The 13,292-nt window shown below is 40.3% G+C and overlaps 1 protein-coding gene across 1 annotated transcript in view; it reads right to left on the reverse strand.

The window, feature by feature from the left end:
- The window catches only part of LOC124711975 (fatty acyl-CoA reductase wat-like), a 174,180-nt gene continuing 160,888 nt past the window's right edge, over window positions 1–13,292 (reverse strand). The window contains exons 8-9 of the mRNA XM_047242258.1: window positions 9,598–9,855; window positions 1–424 (exon numbers count right to left, since the gene is read on the reverse strand). Coding sequence (XP_047098214.1) covers window positions 331–424; window positions 9,598–9,855 — 352 coding nt within the window. The 3' untranslated portion in view covers window positions 1–330. The remainder of the gene's footprint in view (window positions 425–9,597; window positions 9,856–13,292) is intronic.

Below are 13,292 nucleotides of genomic sequence, written 5' to 3' on the forward strand. Positions count from 1 at the left end.
TAGAACCGCTAGGCCACTCCGGCCGGCAACAATAAACAATAAGCAATTAAAGTTAGGGTTTATGGTGACTTAATAGTGATAGAAGTAATCTTAATAATATAACTACAAGAATAAATGTAAGAATACAAATAAAACTTTTATGTAGTTACGGTAATTTACATTTAGAATAAAGAACTGCAACAATTTAAAAAATGCTTTACACCAAATCACGTAAATATATGAACTGATAATGGAAAGTGACAGTGCTGAGGTGATGCACGGGCTCTGCAGAAACGGCACGCTTGCAGGATCTCACTAGGTTACTGGTGCAGCCGGACAGCCGCGTGGGAGTCACAGTCCTATGTGGGCGGCGAGAATCCGCCAGAGGACGAGCAGGAGCACCGCGCTCCCTATGGAGAGCAGTGTGTAGTGCAAAACGAGTAAGCTGAAACAGTCAAACATAACCACATGTAAATCAGTCTGTATTGTCGATATTATTTTCTAATGGCTGGGTAACTAGTTAAAGAAGGTGGGTGGTGCGTATCGAGCCTGTCAGTGATACGCCCTTATCAATATTTCTGGTAAGTTCGTTGCGGTGCTTTGACTTAGAGCTCTCTGGCACCCTGCGAGGCTGAATGCGCTGTTTCTACAGTTATCACCATAATTTAAGGGGAGATATTGGGGTGCTCCTGTCTTCTGTATTGCACAGTAAATGAGTCGTGTTGAAGGCGAGTGTAGTTGATGGCTCTCGTGCTAGTTGAATCGCTCCATCATTTACGTTTTTTTTATTTATTTTTTTTATTCGGATTTCTAGGGGAGGACCAGCCGTAACTTCAGAGTACTTCGGATAATTTGAATGGACATGCCTGCGTTGAGCTTAATGCCCAGCCAGCTCTTGGAGTAAATCTCAAAGCGAGGCCCTGACACACTTCGTTGACCTAAAATATGGGTTGTAATCCAACCTGCATAATGGTGAGACTGTTTGTATTAAGTTTAAAACCATGGAACGGTACAGTATTTTTTTCTAAGTACTGCTATCTGTAAAATAGATTTTGATATTACATTGGTTAATTTTGCCTTTGTTGTCTTCTGATGCTAAACTATCTTATTATTTGTGCCTTTTGAAATAACTTTTTATTAAATCATGTAATTTGGTTGTGTTTTTTAAAGGTTTTGAGGTTAAAGCATCTTTGTTAGCTTAAATAATTTTGATGTTAAATTGTAAGCTACAATACACTGGGCTAAAAATATTGGTGTTGAGTTGATGGTTAAATCAGTGCCGCTTTGAAGATTACCCTATCAGATCTTTTATTCACACCTTTTTAATATTCATGGACAGTCTGATAATAATACCCAATTGCTTAAGTGAATAATTAAATGTGTGCAGTGTGCCAGCATGTATCTTACGTAAATTGTTGGTGTTCAATGAAAGTGTGAAATTTTGATTAAGAGTTGGCTGGCTGTTTTTATATAACTCTGGTTTTGCTTGTTTACAGGCGGTCATGGGAACAAAAAATATTCTGAGTCATTTGAGAAAGAATTGCCTGTAACACAAGATCTGTAATGAACTGGAGGAGATTTGATGAGTTACGTCAGCGGTGGCGTGTAGCATTAAGCCGTCATGTAAACGACAGCATGGGAACCTTTGAGGAGGTAAGTGGCACATGCTCCACTTTCTGCGGATTGCTCACTGAAGTGCAGGAGAGTGTCGCCACGTTAGTTGAAGCCACCTCATCTCACATCCAGAGTTTTCGCTTACAAATGCTCCTGCATCAAGTCACTAATCGGATTCCTTGTGTGCATCTGTTTAAAACCGATCCCAAGTTTTGCCGAACATTCAGGTATTGCAAGAGGAAGTATTGTTCTTGCAGTGACGAATTTCTTTTCATAATTAGCTGGCAGGGAATGAAGTAATTAGAACTGACATCAGCAAAAATTAAATACAATCGATGGGCTGAGTAAGAGCACAGCTGTGAGAAAAGAATTCAGTAAGTTGCCAAAATTGCTGATGGTAATTATTCAGAATGTTCGGAAGTTATCTACTGAAAATATTACCTAAATTTTAGAGCTACTGTAAGTAACTGTTACGATGCAAAAGCAAACTGATGTGTTGCAAATTCCTAGTCGCATTATTTTCCATTAACTGTCTGCCGATTAAGTGGGCTAAAGGTTGCAATTCTGCACATCAGTGGCTCGTTATTTTAGAAAATTTTAGCCGCTGTAGACGAAAGGAACTCACTGAACAGCATTTTTTCTGCTTGCAAGCAATGAATGAAATATTAGGGGACTATGTTGAGAGTGTACGTAGACCACGACGGCACTCTCCTTAGATATTTGCGAAGACAAGGCAATGCTTAATGTTTTGGAAAGGATACGACCGGAGGATTTGTTGAGTGTTTTATTAAGTGCTAACCCTTACTCATTTGCTGATTTTGACAAAATGGTTGTCCATCACTGCAGCGTCTGTATTTAAAAGTGGCTGGATGTTTAAATGCTACGTTCCATCGAACATGCATGCGTGTCCGAAGGAACGGACACTGCTGAAGATCAACAGCTGTATTAAATAAAACTGCGAATATCGTACCACAACACATATACAATTTCCTGTTAACAACTTAAAATTTTTGCTAGGCTGGGACTCCAACTCAAATTCCACCAAGTTTTTTTCTTTTTCTTTTTATTATAATTTTTTTTACAGAGGAAAATGGAAACATATCAACGTTTATTTTGCACAGTTAGTTCCTTATGCCAAGAAAACAACATCAACACGATATACAGTGATGAAAAACAAAAGAAAGGACTGCCCTCCCAGCGCAACATACGTCACTGCCGCACACCCGGGGCTGCATACAAGGGTATTTTTCTTTTACAGGGAAAAGGGAACCACATCAATGTTATTTTACACAATTGCTTCCTTGTAGTAAGAAAACAACAACAACACTTTGCACAATGATGAAAAATAGAAAAAGACCACCCCCATTGCGTAATAAGGAAATAGGCCACAAAAGGCGAGTGGCTACAAGTGGGTCCTTTTGTCCTGCAGACGATATCTGGCCATGTCGTCGAAGACAAATGCCGTATGTTCCTGCCGCAGTTCCTGTGCCAAGTATTCAGCAGTCGCTACGAAGTTATCTTCTCATGCCTGGCAGGGTCCAAGAAAACACTGCCCAAAATATTGGCATATTGTCGATAGCACGAGTGGTGTTGAGGACGAGTGAATTGTCCCAGTATAAAAGCCAAAAACCGAGAATGCCCTTGTCACCACTCTGTAACAGAGCAGATACCTACAATCTTTTGATCCATGTTACAGCATTAGTCTTAGTATGTGGGGAAAACCTCTCATCCAGGGGGCAACCATTTTTCTTATTGAGCGTTACTCCTCTGCAGAAGATCCACGTTCCACGCATTGTGTGTCTGTGACAGGCAGGCGACAGTTTTGGCAGAGTGTGTAGTCGGCCGCGATAACGGCAGGCAGGTGGTTAATTACCAGACAACAGGTCGTCCGGGCGATTGAGTCGAGAAGGTGGTGGTGCATTGAGCAACAGAACACCGGACAAGCTACCATTGTTAGACGTTATTTCATCACGTTCCAATTATGTCCTCTCATCGTCAAGCAGTAAACATCACACGCCTAGGGGCTCTGGTACACGAGAGCTTGGAGTGGATATATGTAACTGTCGTCAACGAAAAAAGTCTCGACGTGAGAAAGCAATGAGGATATATGCATCACTGCAAGGGGAGGTAGTCAGGAGGAGGGAATTAGCTCGTCGGCACATTAATCTGTGCCGACGTCTGGTCCACAACTTCAACACCATATTGACACATAAGGCCGCCGCTCGTACTTGGATGCTGATGAGACGTAGGTTGCTATTGCTGATGATTGGGGTGGGTGTCACGCTCATGAAATAGCCAAAGACCGCCATCAAACTGTGATCCATCAACGGCGGCATCGATAAAACTGTTATCAAGTGGGGTACTCTCGACGTCAGGTGAACGTTGACGTTTGAGTCATGTCTAACATTGGAGCCGATTGCCTCGGACGATTGTGTGTGTCGCATGAAGAAGCTGGGTGTAAGTTAGCACCGCCTTCTGCCTGACGTCGCGTGCGAAGACAGTCCCCAGATGTTTAAGTGTGTCTTGTAGATGAAAAGGGCCTCACTTTCTTCCAGGGGACACTGCCTACTACCATTGGATTTCCTTAAACTCATACAGCTGGCCACAGTACCTCCGTACCAGCCAGTGCATTCCAGTGTCCCTTGCACTTCGTCACACGATCACGTAAAGGTCCATGTAAACCATGTAAACTCGCCGTATGAATGCATGACGTCTCAACGCAATCCTGTCAGCCAGCATCGCAGTCCATGTAACACCGGCTCGAGGGCATGGCGTACAGAATGATCGACAACGCACCTCCGTGTTGTACCGACCAGGCGATGGCAGATGGGTATGCCATGCGTCCATTGATCATCACTTGCGATGTAGCACCTTGGAGCAGATGCTTCATAATGCAAATAAAGGCCAGGAGAAAGGCCATCTGCTGCAGTACCACCTCGAGGTAGTCGTGATTCAAACTATTGAAGCAATCAATGGTTGAAATCCACGTACATCAAAGCTCTGTTCAGGCGAAAAGCCTCAGCCAGAGTGATGACATCTCTGTAATCTCCAAGCACTATCTGTATATTACTGTTACAACCCAGGCTCCTTTGGTCCACAGAAATAATACGAAGTGGGACACACCGAATGCCAGAATACTGAGCTGGTGATAATGGTTAACGCACCTGACAGACTATGGCTTGAGGATCGGGATAAGAAGGCCTTCGACGTAATCAGCCACTTTCCGTTACTATTAGGTGTAAAGAACGTAGGAATAGCATTCGGATCCATCAGCCATTTACACACTTAATCTGAAATATTCTCGTATTAGGAAATCCTCACCCCCTTCTTTACTGTCATTTGCCCATGAGTTTACTCGACCTTCTTAACTGCATAACCATTCCTATACTCTAGAAACTTTATAGTGTCACATTTCTCGTTAGTGTATTATTTATAAAGTTGGAACTCATACAATCCGTGAATCATAGATATGATGTCCGCCGGTTTGTTTGTTCTATGATGTATGGACGAGTTATGTATTAATGTATCGGACGTGGTTAGTTTAAAGTAAACGTTGAAGCCAATACCATCGTGATGTACAGTAAGTGCCAGGTCCAGATAAGATAAAGTGATACTGTGGTAATACTCAATAATAAAATTAATGTCGAGCCATAGGCTATTCAGTGCCTTGTTCATATCGGTAAATTAGTCTTTGTTCTCATAGTTAGTGATAATTATGTCATAAAAACATCTTCCATATACCACCATTTTGTCTCTAAATTTGGAACTTCCATCAAAGAATCCTTCCTGTACGTTGGACGTATATATATTGACTAATGTAGTTGCCAGGGGAGAGCCCATAGCTGAGCCTTTATTCTATTGTCATACATCTTCACTAAACTTATAATAATTGTATTTCAACAAAGCAATAAGCAACTTCAAAATGTTAAGAATGCATTCATTTTCAAAATTGCTAAATGTATGGAGATTACTTTAAATCAAACCCATGATCTCATTTACGGGAATAGTTGTTTGCATACTTTCAGTGTCAAAGAAAACCAACTTATGAATCGTAGCTACTTGTCTAACTCGTATAACCTTCCTCCAAATTTTAACCATGTTATGCTGAGGCTAAAAGTAATGCTGGTAAGGCCACCATTAAGATATCCAGGAGGCTCATGGTCTCATCTACCCTTCGAATTAATAACAGGCCTATTTGGGAAACAATGCTTGTGAGTCTTTAGGACTCCTCTAAATGTGGGGATACTTGGGTTCATCGGCAACAGTCTCCTTTTTGCTCTTGTTCGACACTAGATTTACACTTTTAAACACAGTTTTCCATTTTGCTAGGAAATTATTAGTGGGATTAAGCTTAACTCATTCAATAATATGACTATCAATAAAACCTTCCATTATTCCTTTATATACAGCTTGTGATAAGAGAAGGATTTCTTTTAATTTTTATCCATTCACACTGTAAGGGCTTCATAATCAACCAATGTTTAATTAACGCTTTTAATGATATGATTCCCTATTCTTTGCCTGGCATGTTACCGTTATCATCTAACATTGTAACTTTATTAATATTTACAGAAACCTTGTTTTTTTTGAAGCAGTAAAGACTTAGAGGGATCTGAAGCCTCTATACTGTGAACTTTTCCTTAGTAAATGGATAGCTGCTTTTTAAAAAAGCCCTATATTTAATACTGCAAGCTCCTGCTTAGTAAACTACGAGGGTTGGAACTTTAATAGTGGCAACTATTTATTTATAGCTCGTACAAAATAGATATGTGTTTCAAAGTTTTACTGATCTTCTGTACGTTGCTCGTAGGTTGAGTTCTAAAGCTGAATAGCATAGAGACAGATGTGATGATACTTTCTGCAGGACCTGACCATCATTTTGCAGGACAATGCTAAAGCACGTACAGTGCAAGCTGTTACTGACTCGTTTCACTGATGGGGCTGCTAAGTGCTATACTACCTACTGCACTCCCCTGACTTAAACGCTCTTGAGTTCAACTCGATTTCTAAACTGAAGGAAACACTTCACGGCATTCGCCTCAGAACTGCTACAAATTCGTAGGGCAATAGACCGCGCCACTCGAACTGTCAACACGACTGGCAGTGCTAAGAGTATCCTACGACTTCCACATCGCTGGCAACGGGTTATACACAATGCTGATCACTGCTTTGTAGGTCAGTAAAACTTTGAAACACGTATCTATTTTGTACGAGCTGTAAATAAATAGTTTCCATAATTAAAGTTCCAACCCTCTTATCTATCAGTATTGTTCTGTAACCCTGAGAAAATATTGAATGGAGATTTACGAGGAGCCCCACCCCATCAAGCCGCAGTTTTAGTATTCAAGTCTGTCGTTAATCCCTGTAATTTGCATTCATGCCTGTCACAAATATTTTATTTCTCGTTTTCAAGACGTAGGTGAGATGAAAAAGTTCGGTAGGATTCCCTAACACGGGAATATTTCGGAGAAATTGACTGACTGAGGGAACTAAATAATATCTCTGCTTTTTGAGTGAAATGACCCGCACTGGCTGTAAAATCCTTTTGGGCGACTGCTAATAAAAACTACTTCACACACAGTGCGGACCATTTCATTCAAAATGTGGAAATTTAGCTGCTGTTGCTCGCAAGTGAAAATAACATATTATTCATGCTTTCTTTAAACCTAATAGTAATGGACAGGGCTGATAAGTCCTGAATATAAGGCTTGTCAACCATTTAACAAAACGGGGCTTTACTGTAGTAAGTGGGTGCATTATGCGAGGTAAACTGGTGGAAGTTTTCACACCAGGTTCAAGGAGCTTTACACCTGTCAGTCAACCCAAAAGGGCATTATCCATGCGTCTTGCACTTTCTGATCACAGACTGGGTAATTTCGTGGACGAGCTCTCAGTATAACATGTCTGTCCTAAGGGCGTGACTCCGAACATCCTAAAAGAGATAGAGATTTTCAAAGGAAGAACTAGTAGTCCTCCCATTTCTTTCAACGGACAGGTATAACGCAAATATATTAACATTTTGAAACTTATTTTTTAGTGCTTGCAATAGTTAATCATTTTTGATGTACCTAACTTGCCCTTGTCCCTGTTCCTAGTGTTCTTTAGCCATTTTTATGTTTGTTAGCCTTAATTGTCTAGTTGATGGGCTACCTGTTCGGTTACTGAACTCATTTTATCCAGCATTATATGTACTTTTGTCGATGTCTGCATTTTCATTGTTTCTGGCCTGCATCTTACTGTCACAATTTCTTTTTATTATAGCATTTTTTTTTTATTTCCTTGCCATATGCACCTCGCACAGTGGAGTGGTTTGACATTAGATGTGACCTGTCTAAGTTTTTGCGTCCGTTGACTGTAATGGTTTTACCTCATGTTTTTTATACTTTTGCCAGTTACTTCGCACTTGGTTCACTACTATTTTTTTTGGAGAGTTTATCTGTTCTACATGTACTGTTAGCTACACTTACTAATTACTATTTGCGCCGGTTTTAACTTTATGTTAGTTTCTCTTTTGCTCGGGTGGGACGCTCATCACGCCGTGTTTACTTCAGTGCAGCTTGTTGCAGAGTCGCGCAGTTCTCATTCCGTTGGTAGGCGGGTCACATTGCCTCCTTCCACGAGAAATTGATTAATGGCTGACGCTGCGGTCTCGTCGTTTGTCAGGCGTTTAGTTGCTTAGTTGCGTATGTTTTAATAATGTTTTCGTTTGCTACAGTTACATGAATTTGCGTGCTGCAGACTTGACGTCGGTTGGTCTTTCGTAGGATCAGTTTTATCCTTACTTTGCAGCTCCTGGCCTTTCATATAGTCTCCGACCCGGCTCTGAAAGGCTTAACTAGCCGCTAGGCCCTAGTCGGCGCTTGCAACATACAGTTAACTTACGTCACTCACATCTGAGAGGTGGTTTTAGCATGACGGCTTATCTAGGCACGGTGAATTTGCCGCCTTTGAGCTTTACTTGGATTCGTACACTTTCTACTGACATGTTCAGTGTTTTGTGCTTTTGACTCTTTTCTTTTGTATTATTAGTAGCATTTTATGGGTCTTAAAGTGAGAGACACACAGTTTCCTTCTTAATTTACGGTTGCACCTGAAGACGGCTCTACGACCCCGAAACGGTTTTGTATAATGTTTCAGCAGTAATCATTTTGCACAACTGTAGCAGATGTTTCAATTCTGGGCAGTTTACGTATCAACTGTGAATGTTTTACTAACAGAAATGTGAGAGACTCCAGTTCGTCAGTTACAGAACTTTGATACCGAAAAAGAGCTTCGTTATCACGATTAAGATAGAGGGACGAGATAGTATGTGTGCAAGAAGAAAATTCTGTTCATATAATAAGTTCAAAACCAGTTACGATACTTATAAATTGTTGCTCAGATGCATGTGAATGTTACACTCAATTAAGGTGATACTGTGGTTACGAGATGTTGAAAGTCTGTGCCCTATGTTCCTTTCTAAAGATCGGATAATAATGTGGAAAACTAATGATATGCTTCTGAATAACAATATCATAATTATTACTCGTTTTACAGAAATACTTAACATTCAATGAACTACTCCACGTGACCACTTTTAGTGGTTACTTAGTGGCGATTTATTCCACGAGACTTGTTCAATCACTAAGCGACATTTTAGACTCTTCGCTGACTATGAACACATGTGTGGTTGTGGAAGCACTTCTGAAGAATGCTTTCAAGTAAGGGTAGTAGCATATTTACTTTATTTGTTATTTGAATACTTACGAGGTGCTGAAAACGCTGTACTCCGCGAGTAACGTAATGTGTGTGGCTGATAGTAACTATCCCAGTTACGCTTTACTCCGGTCCTTCCTTTCATTGAAATCACACCACAGTAACATGACAAAATATAATTATTTCAACTATTTCTTAGTAACTGTTGCAAAAAAAATATGACGACCTCAGCGGGTTATTACTAGTTGCCTTCATACGTGCAGAACACTGCAGTTGCAAGCAATACCATGGAAAACAGAACACACTCACCGATGATATCTTTTCCTGGCCGCCTCCAAGTTGTCGAAGCTCTCATTCATGATGTAAAGGCGAAATCCACGCATGGTATTGGCGAGGTGGCACTCCCAGTCGTAATCTGCGATGTCAAAGGGAAACAGCTTCCTGTCGGCTTCACCAAGACGGACAAGCAGGGACACCACGTTGTCATCTTTGAATGTCCATTCTTTAGTCCAGAATGGCTCCAGAGCTTGTGAGACCATATGAATCTTCGAGTACATGTTCCACAGTCTGAAACATCGAAGTGATGTCAGTACTTCGAACCAAACCTCTCCGTTGCGATTCATTATGACGATTAAAGTAATAAAGACAGATTACAACTACGGTACACACCATAATCTCTTTACAACATCCTGGGTACTGTTTGCGTCACGAAGAATAGAATGAAACATGATGCCAGCACAGAACTCACTGCTCGTGAATATCTTCAAGGGCGTCGTGTACCTTTGCGTCCTCAACAGACAGACATGTCAGTAACACTTGTGACACACATCTTCACTCCAAGTAACATCTTGGAAAGGTTTGGGAGTTAATGTGGGACACTGGCGCCAAGTCTTTCTTCCCATTACTCGACAAATAACGGTGGGATATGTGGACAATGCATCATCTCCTATCTGTGACATTATAAAGTAGATTGTGGGCATGAAGCACTCGCTACTCTCCAAGTCACACTGTTGTCACAGAAAATGGTTAACGATAAGTTTGCCTGCTTGGGGGCTGGCTGACTCCAGCAACATTGATTGAAATGATTGAACTTCTAGTTGCTATAGTCTCCGAGGAACAAATTCATGTTTTAGAAGAATGTATGATGCCAACCTTTCAGTCTCTCTGTTCAGTAATGGAGAAACCTATAGTCGACCTGATGCAAGATTGTAGCTGCTTCATAACATTAGGGGCAACTCACAGTTAGGCCAATAGACATACAGACGTATAGGCATGGAGGTGTCTCGCAGTCTCCAGACGTAAATCCAATCGACTACGATTGGGCAGTGACGGTTGAAGACAACAAATTGCGTCAGGAATGCATCCAAGAGACACTTCGTGATCACTTTTTTACTGTGTACAAGAACACTGGACAGCATCAAATTTCCAGCGTATCATCCTCCCCTCACATACTCAAAGAATGGTTGCGCTATGAGGAAGGGTTGTTTTCATATTAAGATGAAAGAAGCTCCTTTTATTTTATATTTCATCATTCTCATACCCATCTTTTATGCTCGGAAAAGAAGGCTTTTCCTCCCACAACTCTCAAGCCTAAATGGTTTGTCAATGGAGGTTTGTAATCTGCACACATAGGAAAATATTGTTATTCATTTTATCTTTGTTGTTTTCATGTTGTTCATTTTTGTTGTTGCTTAGCAATATGTAGTCATTGTGTTCCAGCAATGAAGCATTATTATACTATTGCGTTTTAGTAAATGTCCCATAGTAAAAGAAAACTACTCACTGGAAGCTCATCATTACTTTGTAGCTATACTCTTCATCTCAGTATAACCAGAACAGCGATGGGAAGTTTCTTGACCCGCTCCATATAAAGCAATCTTATCAAATTTTTGTACCATGTATTCATTGCAATCTTCCTGGAAGAGGAGATCAGTTCGTAGGCACCAAGCGAGGTACCGCAGTGGTCAGCACACTGGACTCGCATTCGGCAGGACGGCGGTTCAATCCCGCGTCCGGCCATCCTGATTTAGGTTTTCCGTGAATTCCCTAAATCTCTTTAGTCAAATGCCTGGATGGTTCCTTTGAAAATGGCACGGCCGACTTCCTTGCCCAACCTTCCCTCATCTGCTGAGACCGACGAACTCGCAGTTTGGTCTCCTCCCCTAAAACAACCCAATTTCAGTTTGTAGGCAATGGAGTGCTTCTAAAGTGCGAGGCTCTTATTAAGAAACTTTCTTCCAATAAAAAATAACAGGTGCACTTGGATGTTCCTGCAAGTATGTTATGAACTTTTTTATATCTTTGCTGATTGTTGAGGCACTTTTAAACAAGGATTAAATCATAGCAGGAAGTACATCACACATTTATCAGGTCCAAACAAATCTACAGGGCGGTCTTAATAGTTTGCTTGTGTTTTGTTACGATGGATTATAGATATAATGAGAGTAAAAGTTTAATCCTAGCAATACAACGCATTTTATATAATATGTACTACCAACGGTGGTAGTTCACGTCCACCACAAAATAAAATACAAAGGAAAAACAAATCTCGTTAGTTGTTGGTAACTTTTAACAGCAACATACTATTTAAAGAAGTACTGATGTATAATTGGGGTCCAGGACCTGCCTGTCTTCTGGCTCCGTCTTAGCGATACCAACCCATTTTCCGTAATATGCACACTGAGTGGGGGTGGGGATTGGGGTAGCACATTGTGACAACAACAACAAAATTTTTAAAAATACAAGTTTCGATAACCGTCGTTGACATTTGTTTATAACATGCTTTTTAAAGATATACAGATGTGAAAGATGGGTCCGGAACCTAAAAATATGACTATGACATTTGCTGAAAAACATCACGTTCACTACTAAAGCTTAAATTTATGTGTAAAGTTTTAATGAAAAAGTTAATACAATTACATAATCTGATATAAGAAGTAATTGAAAACAACCAACACTTTTTTAAAAAATTTAAAATGTAAAGTATATGAAGGGATTGCAATATTTTCAACAGGCGGGTGTGCAGAAGAAGCCCCCTCTCCCAGCTGTATTGTGAGGGTTAAAGTAATGCTGTCAGGTTTAAAAATAGTAATGGCAACAATTTTAATGGGAATTCAGGAGATACAGTCTCAGACAGTTAATGTGAATATCGAAATATCTGTTGAGGAAAATTGACTATCTACAGAACTAGCTATGCAAATTGGGCATTTTGGTAAATCTGTGAGGCACATGAGTAATGAGGTAAATAACACCAATATGAAATATCGCAAATGTCACAAACCATAAAATTATGCGGAAGTCATCAGAGCTCATAGTATAATAGAAAATTTTGGAAATGCGGGTGAAATGTTGTTGCTGTCGAAACTATCTTGCGTAAATCACCAGCTGGGAAACCACAAGACATCCGGTAGTAATATTTAGAACAGAGCCGACAATCAACTGCCGACACGCTGATAATGGCGTAAAGCTAGACAAAGTGGAAACACAGGAATTTGGTGAAATGCAGTACGTGTGTTTAGATGGTAACGCAAGGTATGAAATAACATGATAAACTGATCGCCAGGTCAGAGATGGAGAGATGAAATGTTGAGCATCTGGGTAAGGAGAGTGACTCTAGAAAGAATAATTGATTCTACAACTGGTAATAATCACTAAATATCTGAAATAAGTATTACAGAAGCATAGTACTACAACTGAAAAGTATGGTGTAAAGTCATATAATCTAAAAAAGAAACGAAACTGCAAGAATGGAAACCAACACAATATCCCCAAAACTCAGTAACTCTACTAAGTATTTTTTCAAGCAACATTCGCCTATCAGCTTATAAGTCACAGCATATGGGAAGAAACCTTTATCAGTGTGAAAATGAGTTGTGACAGTAAATTGCAATAGTGTACTATCATTTAGCCACAAAGCTTGGCATACATTCAAAATACTTTCTGCCTGCGGAATGGTGGCAGAATTTACCCCACAGGAGATAAAAATGGTAAGAATTACGTTAGTT

The sequence above is a fragment of the Schistocerca piceifrons genome, chromosome 8, assembly GCF_021461385.2.
Source record: "Schistocerca piceifrons isolate TAMUIC-IGC-003096 chromosome 8, iqSchPice1.1, whole genome shotgun sequence".
Taxonomy (NCBI): domain Eukaryota; kingdom Metazoa; phylum Arthropoda; class Insecta; order Orthoptera; family Acrididae; genus Schistocerca; species Schistocerca piceifrons.